Genomic DNA, 19,831 nt, shown 5'->3' with positions numbered 1-19,831 from the left:
ATTCCCACCACAGTTTTGATGATTTTTCGTTTTCCATCCATTTTACTTAGAAACTTGTGTATATGTTTATCCCTTTTGGTGCCAAAGGATTCAGGAGTTTTTGTACATTTATTGCCAGACAGTTTTTAATAATGTTGCATATTTCCTGGGAAGGACTTTTGGTTTACCTATTTTCAGGACAACCTAAGTTTTTTGTGTAATTCCACTTCTACAACAAAATGTGGGCTTCTAAATGTCTAAAAAAATTGAAATAAAAATCTGTAATATAAACACATATTAGAAACATGATTTTTTTTATGCTTGAAAATACAACAAATTTGGAAAGCTCCATGTATCCTGAGCATATGCGAATCACGATTCGGTTCGGTATTCGGCCAAATCCCTCAACATGGATTCAGGGGTTTCGGTGCATACCTAGTCGCAATGGTTTTCTAAAGATATTGGTTTTTATAAAAGTTTTCCACATTTTGAAAAATGACCTTAAATCTTCTAGTTTACAGGATCTTATATCCTACATATCATTAGGTAACAAGATAAAAAATTCTAAATATTAATGCTAGGGGTCTACTAAACAGTTCGATGCCCAATGTCTTTCTACTCCAAACAACTAAAACAAAGCTTTCTTGAATTTAGTTTTTTTTTTGTCACTTTATTTAAAGTATTCATTTATATATAAAATCCCGGCAAAAACGCTGATTTCACTGCAAGTAGTGGATTGAAAATTCCGTAAACACAGTCAGGGTCTTGTTTTCTCAGATTCCTGACTTGCCGGAAAGCAATAAACATCAAATATGGATATAGGTGAAAGAATAAGAGATATAAGTAGTTAAACTGAAACCAAACTAAACCGGGTGGGGTGCCTCTTTTTACTCCTCTCGATTCCTCTCCAGGGATCCGGGTTTAACCTATGAATTTTCTTTTATTATTTCAATTTCAATCCCGACTCAACCCAATGTCCTATGGGTCTTTATGTTTGATTTGATTTTCCCCTCCATTTCTCTTTTACACTTCTAGAGTTCCTTTTGTTTCATATCTTATATAACTTATATGAGAGGAAGGCATGGTTTAGTTTGTATGGGTGAAGTACTGCTCCTAGGGTGCCCATACTTTTTGGATTTTTTTTTTTTTTTAAATTTAGTTTTTATTTTATAAAATTTTTGACAACGGCCCTTTCCCTTTTCCAGCTTCTTATCTCCTATATGTTATTAGGTACCAAGAAAAGACACCCTAAAACATGAATATCAGAGGTATATTAAACAGTTTAATGTCCAATAAGCATGTTTACCCAAGTATGTGGCTTGTAGGCTTGTGGCTTCTACCATTTCTTTCTCCCAGAAAGGCAAATATTTTTGGAAAGTACACATTTTTTCCATATTGAAAAATGGGTAAATATGTTTTTCTACTCCAAAAAAACAAGATGGTAAAAATAGATTTTTTTTTTCAGAAATCCTATTCAGGATAGCTTTGTGGTTTATCACCCCAGTCTGTAAAGTGTCATGCAGTAGGAAGTGCGGCAACAACAACTGGGTCACTGACGATTAGGAACAGCAAACATGTCTTTGTGACAAGCCTGCTCTTTGCTTGTTGCCGAAGGGGTTGTCATTGGGTCTAACGCTACATCAACGATAAAAGCTGCCAGTGCAGACAATATTTCTATCTGCCAAAGAACATATGTACTCTTGGGGAGAGAGCCTTTGTCTGCCAGCACATAGGAGATTTGTGCTTGGCAGGCTTAGGGTTAATGATGTCACATTATTTTGTTGACTTTAAGTAAACCTATTTGATGACTTAACCTACAATTTCAACTATATCTGTGAATTCACAAGCAAATGTGGTTGAACTTCAATGGTTTAATCTAAGGGTAAGGTAATTGCATAAGGGAGGTAAGTACATCCGTTGTCATGTGTTCCCACCTGTAGCTCCATTAACCTGCACTATATTGGCCTGTTTGGAGCTACAAAGACCATATATCGTCGTGGAAGTGCACCGATATCTGCTCTATGTAGGTCCACACAGGCAGATGCCATGTCTATCAATGGAGCTACAGAAAGAAGCACATGACAGTGACAGTCTGTGTATCAGTGCATTATACTCTTTTAAATATAGAAGGAATGTGCTTATAACAGTTGTGTTTTGAGCTGATTTATTAATAATTTCTTCAAAAACACCTTACAGTTCCACCCATCCTGCCATCTGGCAGCACTCAGCACACTGTACTGTAGGACAGGATAGGAAACCATGGACTAACCATGAGGTCGAAAAGAGCTCCATTTTTAACTACTTCAACCTTTCAAAAATTATATTGAAAGCATTAACTTATTCTCCCTCAAAATATAATATTATTTGCCAGATTGGTTTAGGTGTCCCTATCAGTTCTTCAAATAAAGATTTAGGGACCGATTCACTAAAGGTCGTTAACGTTTTTCGCATGCTTTTTTGCGTTAAAAAGCATGCGATAATTAAGTCCTGATTCATCAAAGTCATTTCGCATGCATTAAGCAATTCGTTATTTACCTCCCATTCCGTTAAGTAGCAAATAGAAATAATACTAATGCATGATTCACAAACACATATGATTCGTTAAACGTACTAAATAACGCATTAGTCTGTGTGAATATTAACACCTACTTGGGGTAGGCGGTACTTAAAGAAAATTGTGGTTCGTGAGCTTCTGGCAACGCAACATGGACTTTGCAGTGGGATTTTTTTCAAGTATGTGTTGGCCCTAGAGGGATGCATCCTCCAGTTTTCAGGGAAATGGTAATTTTCAGAAGAGTAGTTTTCCGAAATTAATGGTTACGTGTGTAAAATCACGCGCTAATATAGCACACAGTGAAATATATCCCGTGCAGCGAGAAATAACGCAAGAAAATCGCTTATCGCTAGTTAAATAACGCAAAGAACATCTCGTCTTAATTATGACGCCTATCCTTTTAGTGAATCGAAAGTCGCAAAAAATAAAGAAGCAATAAAATTTTGAAACGCATGCTATAAATAGCGTTCATTTTATCGACCTTTAGTGAATCAGCCCCTTAACTATTTATCAACACTTTTCTGTCAGGAAATCCGACACATTTATGAACATTGAGGAATAAGTCACTTTATAAACACAGTCATTTTCAATAGGGTTAATGCTCAGCACAGCTCAGCAACAGGGCTGAGCACTAACACACATGCATATCCTTAATGCAAGTCCCTCATATGGATAAACAATTTCAGCAATTGTTTCCTGATCTGAACTTATCAGTCCAGCATGGAATATTGTTTAATGCAATACAATCAGAAACATTTAAAGGACAAGGAAAGGCTTTTATTACAGTTATCCTTATTCAATAGATCACAATACAATAGCTTTGAATTCATAAAAAGACACTCAAATTCTAAAATCTTGTTTATTTTCCAGTTAAGCTTTTATCTGTTTAGCAGTGTGAAGTTGAGAATGTTCTTTCCTAAATCCATACCCATATTTTTAAAGACAAAAATAATGATTTCTTTTACACAATTTATCACAATTTCTAGGTAGCTTCAGAAAAAATATTCTCCACACTTTTCTCTTGAATCCATAGTCTATATCTCATAAAAACAAGTGTACTGTGCTTCTGAATTACCATTTTCCCAATAAAATTGCTTTGGAGATTCTGTAAAACATCTATTACAGTACCGTTTAAAGCTTCAGCAGGTTTTACGTGATACACAGAAGTTACTCTTCTGTGTGCTGTTATCTTAATAGATTTTGACTGCTTTTAAGACCTCAGGGGCTTCATTCTGTAGCTTTTTATATACAAGTAAAACTGCTGTTTGTCTATTACTGTTAATGGGAAGAAAATCTTGGAACAAAGCATGTGAAAGCATATTAAAAGTACTGAAGATCTAATTTTTCTAAATAATTGTAGTATCATTTAGGTGTAAACATTATGTTTGTTATCTTTTACAGTGAAGATCCAGAGACTAAAGGTGACCATACAGACAGATTTGTGTTTGGCACCTTAAGGCGCATATCTCCGCATGTACGGGACCCACTGATGGGCCTTCCCGACTAAAATCTGGCCAAAATTGGAGGAGAACATTGACCTGCTGATGGAGTCCTCATCTGATAGTTCTCTGTTGGCCCCAATTAATGGTATGATCATTGGCCCTATGGCCAACAATCGGATCTGTCTAATTTGGCCCCAGCATGTGTTCAGATTACTTGTCTGGATAACTTGTAAAACCACTGGATCTTTTTGTGTATAACCGCCACAGTTAGAGAGATCACAAATACATGCACTTAAAGGAAACATATGCTGAGACAAAACGTCTCCAAAGATGCATTACCACTGCCACATATATGCTACAAACCACAAGACCTGTCACACAGACATAAGGAGAATCTTTTGACAGAACTGTGTCATGGCCAGGAAAAGGAGAAATTTAAATAGAATTGTTCCACTAAATGAAAAACCCCCAATGATTTACAAAAAAAAAAGCATCCCATTTGCATTGCTTTTCTTAAAATTCTTCAAGCATAGCTATTTTGGTGCAATAAACCCATTTTGCAGAAAAAAGTTATTTATTTTGCTCCTTTAATATGAAACATTCCATATGAACTTTTAACTTTCGTCCCCTTCAGCTTAATTAGCAAATTATGTAATGTATGACTAGCTTACACTTGTATCTTGAGCTCAGGGGGGGATAAGTATCATAGATAAATTATCTATAAACTGCTATAAATAACCCTGGTATATTTGCAATGAAGTCCCTAAGCTAATATAATATTTTTTGTCAGTTATTTGTGTGGGGTATGTACATCACTTACTTATAATGATATTTTAAGACTGGCAATAAATCTGGGTCACATTTGGGAGTTTAACTGGAGATTTCCAGTGATACATATCTAGATTCTGTATTTTAAAAAATGTCCCATACATTTTATGCCAAGCATCTTGGACAGGATGTAAATAATATCAGATATGACACAACTGTATTGTACATTCGGTATACCGCACATGTTTCAGTATCTCCACACATGGACCAGTCTGCGAAAATGACGTGTGCATACAATCAAACTGTGTGACACACAATCTTTTTTAACCAAGAAAAAGACATTATAGGTAGGCCCTAAGAATTAGTTTGATACCAATAGTTCTAACAATGTAGAAATTTAAGAAGGCTACAGGACAACACAACATTCAGAATATTAACTTGTGTGTTACGAAATCATACTAATGCACTTTAGTATCCAAAAAAAGTAACTGATTCTATATCATGTACCACTGAAAAGGGCATTTCTGTCACTCTACTAATAGAATAATTGTTCGTTAAAACTAGCTAAGTCCACAAAAAAAACTATACCTGTGTATATCCAGCTCCATTTTTAGTGCCCATATTGGTAATGGTAGTGCTGGAATTCACATGTCCACTAACTGGCCCATTTTTCTCACATGTCCAAATGATCACCACTCTTCCTTAGAATAGGTTCAGCTGTGAGAAGTTTGTCTATATAGTTAATGGTATTGTATAATACAGCTGTTATGAGATATATTACATAAATGCAGCAGTCTAGTTTTTAAAGCCAAAGCCCCTCAAACAGAAATTTTGACCATGATTCAAAAGCTCTGTCAGCCTGAAAGGTCCCCCACCATAGGTCAGCATAAATCTGACCTTGGCTTGGCTGTGTATACTTTAAATGAGCTAGAATGCCCTAATGCTCATCTGTGTCACCATAGACTCAACATGTAGCTACAAAGGACAACTATAATCTTCACAGTCAATCGTCTGTTGTACGTGAGCTAACACAACATCTGTATGTCCAAGATAAATAACTCACTCAAAAATCTGTTGTTGTTAAAGATTATATCCTCACAAAATAAAGTGGTCAACGGCAGTAAAGAAAAACAAAAATCAGATTTTTGTGCTGCAAACCAGAACTAATAGTGAGTAGTCTAGCTACATAAGGATTTCCACCATATTTTGTTTGAGTATTCAGCACAAATATATTTATGCATGTGATCACTGCGTTACTTATATTACATATAATGTTGTTGTTGAACACAATTAATTAGGCAACAAGCACAAGGGTATTTATTATGCTATTTTGCATTCTACTTCATGTTATATATTTTTTTGAGTGCCCTTGTACTGTTAAGTTTTTGTTGTATGCGCTTGTCAGGGGAAAGAGCAAGAAGGAGCTGAAAAGCAAATTTTGCATTAAACTTCTATGTAACTTTGGCATACATAAATTACTATCAATTACTACATAAATTACTATTCAAAATGGTGGTGTGAATGGAGTGGATAATCAACATATCTAAATTATCTGCTTAAGAGAATCCTGCTTGTGTACAATAAAACAAACATTTGCCTTGTTTCCAGGGTACATAAATGACTAGAAAGCCTTTGCCACCAAAAGTTTATATGTATTTTGGAGTTAACTACAGACAAAATTCATACATATGCTACAAAAACAATAGTTATAAATAGAACTTACAACTGTTGTAACAACCAAAAACATGAATCAAAAACATATACTGCAGCTGCTGTCAGGAAAAAAATGAATAACTGCATAGTACAACATCTGCTGTAGAAAAAAGAAAACTCTGAAACATAACCCCATTTATTTTTCTGTAGAATCAGTCAACCAGAATCCTTAAATAAATCCTAAACACAGCACGTATTATACAGATACTGAGCAAAATCACACAACTAACTGAGAGACCCCATAATGTAAAACTTAAGGTGGCCATACGGCATCTGGCCTGAAATTGGGCAGATCTTGATTGGGCAGGTTTGATTTTTCCGTTGGATCGGAGACCGCATCGGCTCATTGATGTGGTCCCCGATCCAGTGGCGCCAAAGCCCGCCATTTTAATTAAATCATAGGTGGGCATATCGGGAGAAGATCCGTTCGCTTGCCAGCCTCGTCAAATGAGCGGATCTTACAGTGTATAACCTTAAGGATAATAGTGTTTTAGTATTTTACATTTTTCCAGAGACCAGAAAAATTATATGTGAAACCAGGGAAATGTATTTCTTAAGCAAATTTAAGCAAAGAATTAAAACAATATAGGCTTAGAAATCAGTCTTTGAAATACAAGTTTGCTGTGCTTGAGCAGTAAAGCATTAATTTGTGCACTATTCCTATATATCTGCATTTGTAAGACCTATAAAAAATTGAAATGTGCAACCTAACACAAGGCTAATTTACTGATGACGGGCACGGTGCAAAGTTCACAGATAAGGTACAAATGCTGTATTAACAAAGGGTAGTAAACCCCCCTCCCCTTAAATGTGTGTAATTATGCCATGCACATCAGGTAGAGCTAAAGAGTGCAAAGTAGACATTTACTGCCTTGCAACTGTTGCCTGTTGCAGAATGTAGGGGAGTGTACAATAAACAAATACTTTTTTGACTTGGAAGTTTTTTTTTATCTTGGCTTGGTTTTTTTTTCTTTAGTTCCCAAATATCAAATGCTGAGAAGGTACACTCTATATATGTCAGGAGGGATATAAAGCCAAAAATGAATTGATGTCAACATACTTAGGGGACTTTTCAGAGCACCTTTGCATTTTACATTCATTTTCAGTTTTTAGCAATTTCTGAGATGTTTTCATTTTGGCTAAAAATAACACAGCACATAATCAAAAGAACACTACACCCACAGTGAAGCATAGTGGAGGCAGAGTCATGGGGTGGAATTCAAGTCAAGGTGGATGGAATCACGAATAGCTCCGAGTATCAGTGTACTTTGTCAAAACCTTCAATTGTCTGCTAGGAAGAACTTCACCTTTCAGCAGGACAACAACCCAAAGCATACATCTAAATCAACAAAGCAATCACTTCACCAAAGGAGGATCAAATGTTCTGGAATGGCCCAGCCAGAGCCCAGACCATAATTGAACTGAATATCTGTGGGGTGACCAGAATTTGACAGATCTGGAATTTTTTTGCAAGGTGGAGTGGGCAAAAATTGGCAGGTCGAGATGTGATAAACTGATAGACTCTTACCCAAAAAGACTGAGTGCTGTAATAAAATCAAAAGGTGCTTCAACCAAGAATTAGTTTATGGGGTATGTACATAGGATTTCTTTTTTTCTTTCTCTTCTTTGTAGAGATGGCAATTTTGCAATAAAGGTAGAATCATTTCTGACAGGAATTATCTTTGTTTCTTTTTCTTTTATTAAACAAAAACCTGCCATTTTGCAGAGGTGTGTAGACTATTCTTTAAAAATATGCCTATGAAATGCATGGCTCAGAGTTATGATATCAACTTATTTTCCCATTCATTGTCCATGAAATGGTTCCATAAGAATATTACACTAAGAATATGAGAAGGGCAATCTACTTACCTCATTCTGAAGCTCATCATTACTTTTGGTAGATGCAAGCATCTCAAATAAAGTACTACACAAATCATTAACTGTGGGACCACCAGAACTGCTTTGTAAGTTATGCATAACATATTTCTTCACTTCATCATATAGAAATGAACTGTCATCCTCAGTTTCATAAGTTCTGTTGTGTCTTGCCTGGCCGCCAGATGTGCCATCAGGTGTTTCTATGTGATCACTATGAAATTTTCTAAAATCCAAACTTATGTCTTTGGTTTCAGTATTCCAGTTTAAAGGCATATCCTCGGTCTCCTCTAGTGCGTACATGTCTAATGAAAAATTCAGATTTTTTCCAAAGAATTCTGAACCTTCATCCCTTTGTTCCCCGAAAAGAAGTAGAAGCTTCTTTAGTTTGTCCTCATTAAGCCTGGACACAATATTATATATTGCATTGAATGCTGCTGTAGCAGATGAAGATGGAAAAGGTCCAAACATTTGTTTGATAGCCATAGTCTCAATCTGGCCAATACCATCCTTATCATTGAAAATCTTGAAAAGGTATGATGCTCCACTTTCAATTGCTTCTTGACCATGGTCAGTACCCACTGCAAAAAAACAAAGAAATCAAATTTGCAAACATATGTATGACTAACTGCTCGTAAACAAATTTGCCACACTTATATACTTTACTCCAAATCACATGCACGACAATAAAAATGACAACCTGGTAAGGTTACTAAGACAAAGACATCCTTATGTATGAATTATTGAACCAGCATCAATGAATTGATATTCAAATGCAGAACAACACTCAAATGATCTTTTGTTCAAATCCTGACTATACAGGTGAGTAATAACTATGTAAAATTCACAACACATCATGAATTTAAAAGAATTTATCTTTAACAAAAAGTAATTTACCAATCTGTTTCGCCGCCTGTAATATTTCTTTAAAGTTCTCTTTTATTTCTTCATGCTCCTTCTTGTCCACATTGCCAGTGATAAATTGAGTTATTTTCTTCCAAGTAAGGTCAGACTCCAAAACTTGTTCACGCAACTTTGATCTTTTGGTCTGTAAAATTAATGCTAGATGGTTAGTTGAAATGTGTCACTTCAACTAGCTTTAAAATAAAAGATAATGTAAATCAAAAGTTAGTGAACAGCTATCATGAAAACGCTATAAAAATACAATTTCTATATATATATTTTTAATTCGAAACAGAAAGTTAAATAAAAAGATGAAAGATCACATTTTAATAACAGAATTGTACTCTGGGTTTTTGATATTTTAATCTGACCTTTCTAGCAAGCAGACTGTTATTTTTCTCACTGCAAATCCACTCAGCAACTGCAACTTTCAAAATTAGTTTAATATTTTCCTGTGTCTCCTTTAGGAAGACTTTTATTAACAGCAACTAACAGAACAAGAGTGGTGAATATCAGCTTGCTCTTAAAACATGTCACAATAAAACAATTTAAACATTTTAAAACAAGTAAGATGCCGTCATAAATTAATGCATGTTACAGCACTTTACAGCTACGGTTACAACAACAAAATGAATGTTACTATACACTACTTAAGATTGCATGTTTGCCTGAGAAACACTACTATAGTTTATAAAATTAATGTGCAGTGTAGCCCTGGGTCAGACATTCAAGTTGAATATGACAAAATGGGGAATCTTCACCCAAATGGCAACACAAAAGCAATGTAGAATATAATGGATGTGGGTTCATCCTGGTTCCACTCTGTTCCTGCTCTGGGCTGGATATTTTGCACAGAAGAGAAGTTTTAATATAGGAGCAGGAAGGAATTTGCTCAGTATTTACGAAGTGCACAGTCCTATCAGCATTTATTGTAATATTTTTAGAACGGGTGAGAGGTTGGGGAGGCATGTTTTTATTTAACAATTTTTTTTTTTCACCGGTGAAAACGCTTTCAAATATTTTCACTATTTTAATGTTACTGATCCTTTAAGCACAAATGGGTGAGAGCCTTTTATATGCTTATGATAATCAGTATACACAGGAAGAAGTGTGGGAGTGAAAGACAGAAACATTGTCCATTCACTAGCTGATGTGACCTAGCATGTATGTGCGCCCTTGGATTGTTTGTGTGCACAGTGAATCATATGAGCCGGTGGGCAGCTCTTAGTACTTACAATGACATTTTTCTATTAAGGATTATTCAATGGTGCATACTACTTGAAAAGTATATACTTTTAAAAATGGTTTATTTGGATGAAGCAGTGTTTTACATATGGGCTGTGATATATTTATAAAGACCTAAGTTGTTCAGAGTTATGGTTTCCTTCAAAGAGCCAGGGTTCTTTTTTCTGTGTACTGTGATAAATTTAAGAAACTTCACAGAAAAAAAACTATGAAATTCAAGATGTTGGGAGTAAAGGGCAAGATTGCTACTGTTTGCAACTGATCCAGAAAATGTTTAAGAATCTAACACATTCAGGATAACTGCACTCTTCATCTTGTATAAACCATTTTACCATCAGGTCTGACGAGTCTCCCCTGTAATCATCTTGCCTGGTGACATTTGAAAAAGAACGCAGAGCTCCTGTGAGACGAGGTAAAACCATCTCTTCCTTATTCAGTGATCCATAGGATGAAAAATTAGATTCTGCTGCCACGTGGAAGAGCTAAAACGAGTGTATAGAAAAAATTGCCATTTAAAGCGGGAAAAGAAAACATACACAAACATATAAATGTATGATGATCATATGATGTATGACAGATGTGCTGATTGCTTAAAGAACAACACACAAGAATTGAAAAAAATTATTCTTTTGACCTCTTGCTTGTACGAAAATGTATTACAAACAAGCAAGTATATTTAGACAGTCAAGTTATTCTTATATTTAAATTTAATGGTTATAACATATATTGGATCGGTTATCAGGAAACCCATTTATCAAAAACCACCAAATATGGATATGCCATTTAGCATAAAATCTATCTTGAGAAAACAAATACTGTACTACTATTATCTAATACAGTATCTCGTACATGGTGTGGTAACTAGACTTAATAAAGCGAAACAACAAATATAAGGAATACTCTTTGGTTCATGTGTCAATACAATAAACTGGACTACAGCAAAACCAAAAACAATCCAATAATGGATCAGCTTTTGTCCACTAAAATGGAGGCCAAATGCACTCAGCTCTGCTAAATCCTACAAGCTATAGCAACCATAAAAATGACATCTACCGGAGTGTCTTGCTACATTTTATTATTCTTAAAGCCCCAAATATTCAAACAGCAGAGTATTAAAAGAATAGGATTAATTTTGTGACAACCCTCATTTTTCCTGGAAAAAATGCAGTGATGGGGTAACTGTGACGCTGCTACTGCCGCTTAAGGCTGGAAACCCAATGCCATGGCCCTCATCCCCCCCCAACTAGTGTGTATGTCTCTTACACATGGAGCAGTGCCCCAATCAGTATTAATAAGCTTAAAATGCATGGTCTATACTTCTACATTGTCTGCAGCAACATTTGAAATATATGATTAAAACACATGCAGATTTCCAAAAAAAAAATATATATATATATATATATATAATAGAACTGCTACTCAGTTTAAGCAACTTCTTACCTTGCACAAAATTTCAAACTATGGAGCTGAAGAACTGACAACCTGCTTTCAACCTACATCTCTGAAGTTTTTTCCATGCACTCACCAAAGAGAAGCTACGCTCCTCTGCTGAACTACTCCTAAAATCCTCTCTCATGCCTGCACCCACTCTCTAGTATCCCCTCCCATATTCTGTATGACTTTCTATATCCTTTTAAATGATCTTTTAAAAGAAGCTTCTTTATATAAGCTTAAAGAAGCTTTTAGAGAAGCTTACCCCCATCTGACTCAACATAGCCTCAGTGCACATTAGTGATGTGTGGACTGACACACAGACCAGTGGTTTGGTGTGGGCTGGACTGGGGGTACTGTAGAGTCTTATACAACACAATGCCATGTACTATTTATGTTGCCTTGGCTAGCAATGGCTGTCTAATAGTGATCACACATTTTAAAATGCAAAAGAGAGCAGTTGAAAAGGCATTAGCAAAATAAAAAAGTTTAAAAAATTCCTCTATAAGAATCCATCCTTTGAAACCAGAGGCAAGTGCAGAAGTGGGGTACAGAGCAAGTAGATGTGGGTATAGGCTGGGTATTTGTTGGGTACAGGTCCTACAGTGGCAACATTTTGTAGGTTAAGGTTTTGTGGGTTGAGTTTTCCTTACCGGCACATAACTCGTGCATGTTATATCCTGCTAGATGCAATACTAAATGCCAAATCTTTAAAAGTGCTGAATCCTGATATGCCCAGACATATCTTTATTGTTCTACCTACAGCTCGCTAAAAAAAGCAAATCACCCGACTGGTTGCTACAAGTTACTACACCAGTGCAGATTTACCCACTGTTCAGAAAACAACCCAGTTGGTTATGGTCCAGGCTAACGAGGGACGTTTGCCAGAACAGAGAAAGGAGAAAAGTAAACCGTGATTGAGGAGATCTGTAAGAATTGGTATAGCAAACTTATGCAGTAGTACTGACTTTTCATCTTCTATTTTACCTAGAATAGAATATTATTTTATATTTTTCTATTCTAAGTAGAATTGCTACTTCTGAAAACTGTGAGGATATGGTGGCATACATGTAAAGGGATTTAGGTGATTCATCTTTAAAATGTGTTTTTATATATGTGTGTGTATACATTTATTTATTTTTATTTTAAGGCAGTAGACACTGGCTGCAATCTACACTAAGGGGAAAACAAAAAACTAAATTTCTGGCTAGACAGAAATACCCATATTTTTGGCAATCCAAGCAATGGTGATGCATGGGTTGTCAGTACTTCAGAGAAAAGATTGAAAGGTTAGCAACAGAGTGAAGGGTGGGAAATTGGATTTCAGTTTTTGTCATATTGAGCGCTAGACAGCTGGACTTCATCCAGCAAGAGATGGAGAATGATCTGAAATATGACTCATGAACTGTAAAGGTGAACAAAAGAAAATGTGGGGGGGTATGTGGATAATCTGTCTAATATGAGTAATTAAATATTACACAAAAATATGTTCCATAAAAATTACAGAAAACCACAACAACTAAAAAAATGTTTATTGGAGCAAGCTGTCTTCAGCTCATATTTACATGTCTCTTAGTTTAATAATATTACATATGAGCCAGTTTTGCAAACTGTGGCTTAAATTTTCCTTTTCAGGTCAAGTGTCTGGCAGTGGAGTAAATTTGACCTTAAGGGGACATAACCACCACTATTTAATTTTTACCCAGTTCTTTAACCCTTTAAGTGCCAGCAGATGTTTACAATTGTAAAAAATCACTGCAAAGGTTTTAGTTTACAGCATCTTATCTCCAACATATCCTTAGGTCCCAATATAAACACAATAAATAAAATGACCAGTGGTCTTCTGAACAGTTTCATGGCCAGTATGCATGAAATTACTCCAAATTACAAACCTACACTAAACTTTTAATTTAATTCAATTTCTCAAAAATTGTTTCAAAAGTTGCATCATCGCATATCATACATATTCACACATCACATTGCTAAGTGAGGAACAGCACTCTCAAATATAAAAAAAAATGTTTGTATTTCACATACCACATTGGGACAAAACAGACTATAGGAAGGACATTATATACATATATAAACAAACTGCACTCACAGGACTTGTATGAAGCAAAAAAAAAATGGTGTTTAATTCAACATTTTGGCTTAGACTAAAGCCGAAGACAGCTTGCTCCAATAAACATTTTTTTGTGCTTACTAATTATGTTAACCATGCACCCAGGCAGTACCTGCAGTTCTCTGTGTGCACTGTAACAGTAAGTATTGAGAGCGCTAAAATAGCAGGAGAAAGATATGTTTGAAAGGAAATAAGGGTGTGGGAGATCCTCCATAGCTGAACTGCAACTCACCGATTGGTGCCTATAAGTGTAGCCAAATTATAGCATGAAGAACAGGGCTGCTATAAAAGCATGGGATCCCTTATCTGGAAACCCGATATACAGAAAGCTCCAAATAACGGAAAGCCTGTCTCCCATAGACCCCATTTAAATCAAATAATTCAGATTTCCTTTTTCTCTGTAAAAATAAAACAGTGTTTGTATTTGATCCCAACTAAGATATAATTAGGTACAGGTATACAAATTACAATACAGGTATGGGACCCGTTATCCAGAATGCTCGGGACCTGGGGTTTCCAGATAAGGGATGTTTCCGTAATTCGGATCTCCTACCTTAAGTCTGCTCATAAAAATATTTAAACTGTTTTGGCTCCAATAAGGATTAATATCTTAGTTGGGATCAAGCACAAGGTACTGTTTTATTATTAAAGAGAAAAAGGAAAACATTTTTAAAAATGTGAATTATTTGATTAAAATGAAGTCTATGGGAGATGGCCTTTCCTTAATTCAGAACTTTCTGGATAATGGGTTTCCGGATAAGGGGTCCGATACCTGTACAATAAAATACATAGTAACTAAAAAACATATACAGGTATAGAACCCATTATCCAGAATGCTCGGGACCAAGGGTATTCAGAATAAGGGGTCTTTCCGTTAATTGGATCTCCATACCTTAAGTCTACTAAAAAATCAATAAAACATTAATTAAACCCAATACGATTGTTTTGCATCCAATAAGGATTATTTATATCTAAGTTTGGATTAATTACAAGGTACTGTTTTATTACAACAGAGAAAAAGGAAATCTGTTTTAAAATTCTAAATTATTTGATTAAAATGGAGTCTATGGGAGACAGGCTTTCCGTAATTCGGAGCTTTCTGGATAACAGGTTTCTGGATAAGAGATCCCATACCTGTATATATATCTAAATCCAGAATGGGGAACACTCCAAGAGCGGCAGATGATACCTGGTTGCCAGAGCTAATGTACTCATATACTATGCAAGAATAACGGCACTCGCAGGATTTTCATGAAGCGACAAGCAGGCATTTTATTCAATGCAAATTGTATAGTTTATTGTTACAACGTTTCAGTTCTTACTGAAACCTTCCTCAAGGACGCCAAGGCAGTGTACACCCCCACATTTGAATATACATTTTGGCGCCACGGTAGGTGTTGCTAGGAGACACCATGCAAACAAAACGTAAATGACAGAACATACAGTTAAATTGTGAAAAAAAAACTCACCCTGACAAGAAACTATTTTCGTTTTGAAAACTAGTATTTCCTGCAGATATCAGGTACCGTAAAGACTGGCACCTTCCTATGCCAACCTTTATATGTTGGAATTCGAGACAGAATATATTCTCCCCTTACTGGGCAAATCTATCTTGACTTATTTTTGCTGTATTGATGATTTGTTTATGATCTGGACTAGTGGGGAGGAGTAGAATAACTATGTGGCACGCACACAGTCAAGAAAGGCAGGAGGTACACTATATCCAGGTAGGGCCAACATAATATTAAAGGGGACCTGTAAAAAGCTGTATAATAAAAGCCCTGTTCAAATTAAACAATTTAATCCAAATTCCTTTTTTTTTTTTTATTAGCACATCCATTCTCATTATGGAGGGGCAGACAATTACTTTCACTTTTCATTCAGCACTTTGTAGATGTCATTGCCCTCCTCACTTTCTCCATCCCTCCATCTTCGCAGTCTTATTGTGTAGCCAATGCAAAGGCATCAGGTCCACCATTCTGGCACATAAAAAAGATTTTGGCATGATACAAAGCTTTCCTTACTAACAAACTGGCATCTGTCTGGTTGGTGTAGTTATGTAATTCCAAGACTGAAGTAAACAGTAGTGTAAGTCAAATGTATTATGCTTGACTAACCTGATAGAAAAGAATTTGGATTTTTTTCTGAGGGTGACAGGTACCCTTCCTCTGGAAGGAACAAGCAATTGCTGCCTCAGCAATCGTGCCCAAGGGGCTGTTCTGTCCACGTTTCTGTTTATTGCATAGGGATGGAGATAGAAAAAGGAATTAAAGAGAAGCTTTAGACATTTCTCCACCCGAGTGCAGCAAAGTGTATTATCTCCATTCTGTATCACTATTTGCTCTACATGTGGCACCTAAAAGGATAAAGCAATTTCACATGAAAGAGGTTATTCATTAACAATGTTTCCCACCAGCACTGCGTCTGTCATGTGCAGTTATCTAACATGATAAAATTACTTTAACCGTTTTGACTGATGTTGTTCTTCAGTCAAACATAAGGAAAAAAGACATGGTGCTATTTAGATGTTTGGTGTTAAGGTCCCCATACACGGTAAGATCTGCTCGCTTGGCGATCTTCTTCCCCCGATATACCCACCTACGGGTGGGCGATATCGGGGAGCTTGATGTTAAAAAAAATAAATAATCCGATCGTTTGGCCCTGGGGCCAAACGACCGGATTATGTAGGCGGCAATGGGGCAGTCAGTTCGGGGACCGCATCAACGAGCCGATGCGGTCCCCGATCCGACTGGATTTTCTAACCTGGCCGATCGATATCTGGCCAATTTCAAGCCAGATATTGGTCGGCCAGCCCACTTGTTTCTGCCCCTACATGGGCAGAAAAGTTGCTGAGTCGGTCCAAGGGACCTTTAGAATCAAAAAATAACACCCCATATGTGATAAAAGGCACAGGTGCAATAACCTATAACAACCAATAAGATATTTGCATTTTAACAAGTGACCAGAAAATTCTACCTGCTGATTGGCTGCTGTGGGTTACTGTTCCTGGGCAAACTTTGTGTCTTTTATGACATAACCCCATTAATTTCACCACTGACAGTGAAATAATTTCTGGGATTTGTGTGCACACAAAGCAGGCAGAATTTTCACTTAATGCTTCTTCTGCATTATGAAGGCCATTGGTCCTAAAGCCGGTGAACAATTTTATATAGTAGTGTTGTTTAAAGGAGAACTATACACCCCCGGCGCAAAAAGCACCCATAACTATCACTGTCTAGACGCCCCTTCACCTCTCCCTTACAGCATTGTTTTTAAGTTTAATGTCTGTCCCTGTCTCTAACCCGCTAACTAAAAATGCAGTGAAGCGCAGCCTCGTACCTCGCCAACATATTCTTTCCAACTGAAGACACTTTGGGTGTTTTCGCCAAACCTGCTTGTGTCTGTGCAGTTTGCTTCAACTGCACATGCGCAAACAGGTTAGGTGTTGGCGGTAGGACTCGAAGAGTCTTCAGTCAGTAAGGTGATATCAGGCAGGTAGGGGGCTACGCTCCTCTGCATTATTAGCTAGCAGTTAGTGATAGGGACGGTCATTAAACTTAAAAACAATGCGATAAAGGAGAGGTGAGGGAGGTCTGCCTACAGTGATAGTTATGGGTGTTTTGTGCCCGGGGGTATAGTTCTCCTTTAAAAAGAAAAAAAGCACTCCCAATAAGTTAGGAGTTTAAGATCAGCAACATTTGGGTGGAACATTATGAAAGGGGTATGTTCCATGTTACAGGTAGATGAGATAAACCCTTTTCTCTTTGATAGTAAGACTGATGCATGCAACTCTCATGTCATTTGAAGAATACAGGACCTACTGTTCAATCAGCTGAAAGGGGGTAAATATTTTATTATGATAAATAATATCCATCAAGTCTTATGGAAATAAGGATATTATATTTCACCACTGAACTGGTGTAGTTAAAGCTGTTCACAGAACAGCAGCATTTCTGGAAAAAAGCACTATGTCATAACATGTGTTCTCTTTGAAAACTACACTAATCAAGCCTTCTATAATTACGACATACAGAGGGAATATTGACTCGTTCTATAAGTTAGTCTCCTCAGCTTTCAGAGTTGTTAACATTTTTATGTCTATGCAAAATAGATTAGGAAATCGATTAAACTTTCATTTTAAACAAGGATACTAAGATTCACTGGATTGTTTTACAAACTAAAAATAAATCATGACTAGCCCATGAATAGAGAAAAAAAAGTTCATGACAAGCTCATGCTCAGCATAGTGCTTTTCCAGAATATGCTCTAAGCATGTGTCAGAGTTTCCTACTGAAATAAACTTGACAGCCCTGAGTTTATACTGCCCAACAGACCCACTTTTCGCAGAGCACTCCGGATTTTACTATCACAGCCCACAGTCCAGGATCGCTACTTACAGGTCCCACAAGCTGTTAATAGCAAGCTCCTTTGCTGTCTTACAGAAAACCCGGCACCGCAAGTCTCATCACGCGAGACCGTGGCGTCACACTTACGTAAGCGCAAGGACGCGGCACGTAGCCGGTTTGTGGGATTGACGAGTAAAGACGGCGGAACTCAGTGTTACGCAATCGAACGCCAATAGTATGTGAAGCTCGCACCTCCTACGTTTGTTAGAGAACCAAATAGAGATTTTTCTTTCGTGTTGGCTGGCTTCTATGCCGCTTGCCACCCCTGCAGCCAATATTTGCTCATAAGTAATTCATATTTTCTGGTTAGAGCTGCGACAATTTGACCGTAAATGAAAGTGTTCTTCCGCAAACTAGGGCTGGGTGAAGTTAAAGGAAAAGTAACACTAACATTTTTCCTGCCCTAATAATTGCCCTATCCTGCACACCATTTATTGTTTTGAATGCTTTATTGTATGTATGTATGTATATCTTTATTTATAAAGCGCTACTTATGTATGCAGTGCTGTACAGTAGAGTACATTAATACAAACAGGGTGTTAATAAGATAATGATAAATACAAAGTATAACAATAAATACAGCTGCAATAAGTTAGGAGTCGAGGACACGAGGAAGGAGGTCCCTGCCCTGTAGAGCTTACAATCTATATGGGAGGGTAACAGACACAAATAGGCAAATATAAGTGCTGTAGGTCACAGTGGGTGACACTACAATATAAGTGCCAGTTCCCAGATTAGGTGCTGGGCGAGTGCTCCAAAAGGTAGTCTTTAACCTTAGTTTTAAAAAGACTGGGGGAGGATTCTCTCCGGAGGAAATCAGGGAGGGCATTCCAAATGTAAGGGGCAGCAAGGCAGAAAGGTTATTAGAAAATACCTGCTAAAACTTGGCTTCCAGTCATTTGAAATAGGGCGATACGGTGATGCAGGGAAGAATCCACTACTATGCAACGATTGAGGCTAGGATCGATCAACCGATCGTGGCATAGTGGATTCTTCCCTGCATCGCCGTATCGCCCTATTTCAAATGACCGGAAGCCAAGTTTTAGCAGGTATTTTCTGATAAAGTATTCAAAATAATAAATGGTGTGCAGGATAGGGCAATTATTGGGGCAGGGAAGAATAGATTTTTTACTTAAAAATTTTTCGTGTTACTTTTCCTTTAAGGAATCATTTAAGAATATTTTTTTTAAGAATGGGTAAGATTTCTCACACAGTAGCTAGTTTAGGAGAAGGTAATGAGTGAAAATTGTAGGTTTTCATCGATTTTTTATGGTGGAAGCAGAGCAGGGGCCCACGGGTCATTTCCCCCCCCCCCCGATGCATCCTCATCCCTGGTTACTACCTGTCTGCCTCAGCATGGTTCTTGGCCACACCACTGGGTGACGCTAATGAC

At 36.9% G+C, this 19,831-nt stretch overlaps 1 protein-coding gene across 3 annotated transcripts in view; it reads right to left on the bottom strand.

Moving 5' to 3' along the window:
• Positions 1-18,591, bottom strand: part of ascc3 (activating signal cointegrator 1 complex subunit 3) — a 316,582-nt gene extending 297,991 nt beyond the window's left edge. Inside the window, exons 1-5 of one of the 3 annotated variants that reach the window (XM_031901620.1) lie at positions 18,526-18,591; positions 16,150-16,263; positions 10,812-10,961; positions 9,229-9,379; positions 8,326-8,912 (exon numbers count right to left, since the gene is read on the bottom strand). In XM_031901620.1, the coding sequence (XP_031757480.1) occupies positions 8,326-8,912; positions 9,229-9,379; positions 10,812-10,901 (828 nt within the window). In that variant the 5' untranslated portion in view covers positions 10,902-10,961; positions 16,150-16,263; positions 18,526-18,591. 3 annotated transcript variants of the gene reach the window in all.
• Positions 18,592-19,831: the final 1,240 nt, after the last annotated feature.

The sequence above is a fragment of the Xenopus tropicalis genome, chromosome 5 (genome assembly GCF_000004195.4).
Source record: "Xenopus tropicalis strain Nigerian chromosome 5, UCB_Xtro_10.0, whole genome shotgun sequence".
NCBI lineage: Eukaryota > Metazoa > Chordata > Amphibia > Anura > Pipidae > Xenopus > Xenopus tropicalis.
This window is presented reverse-complemented; position numbering and strand designations above follow the sequence as displayed.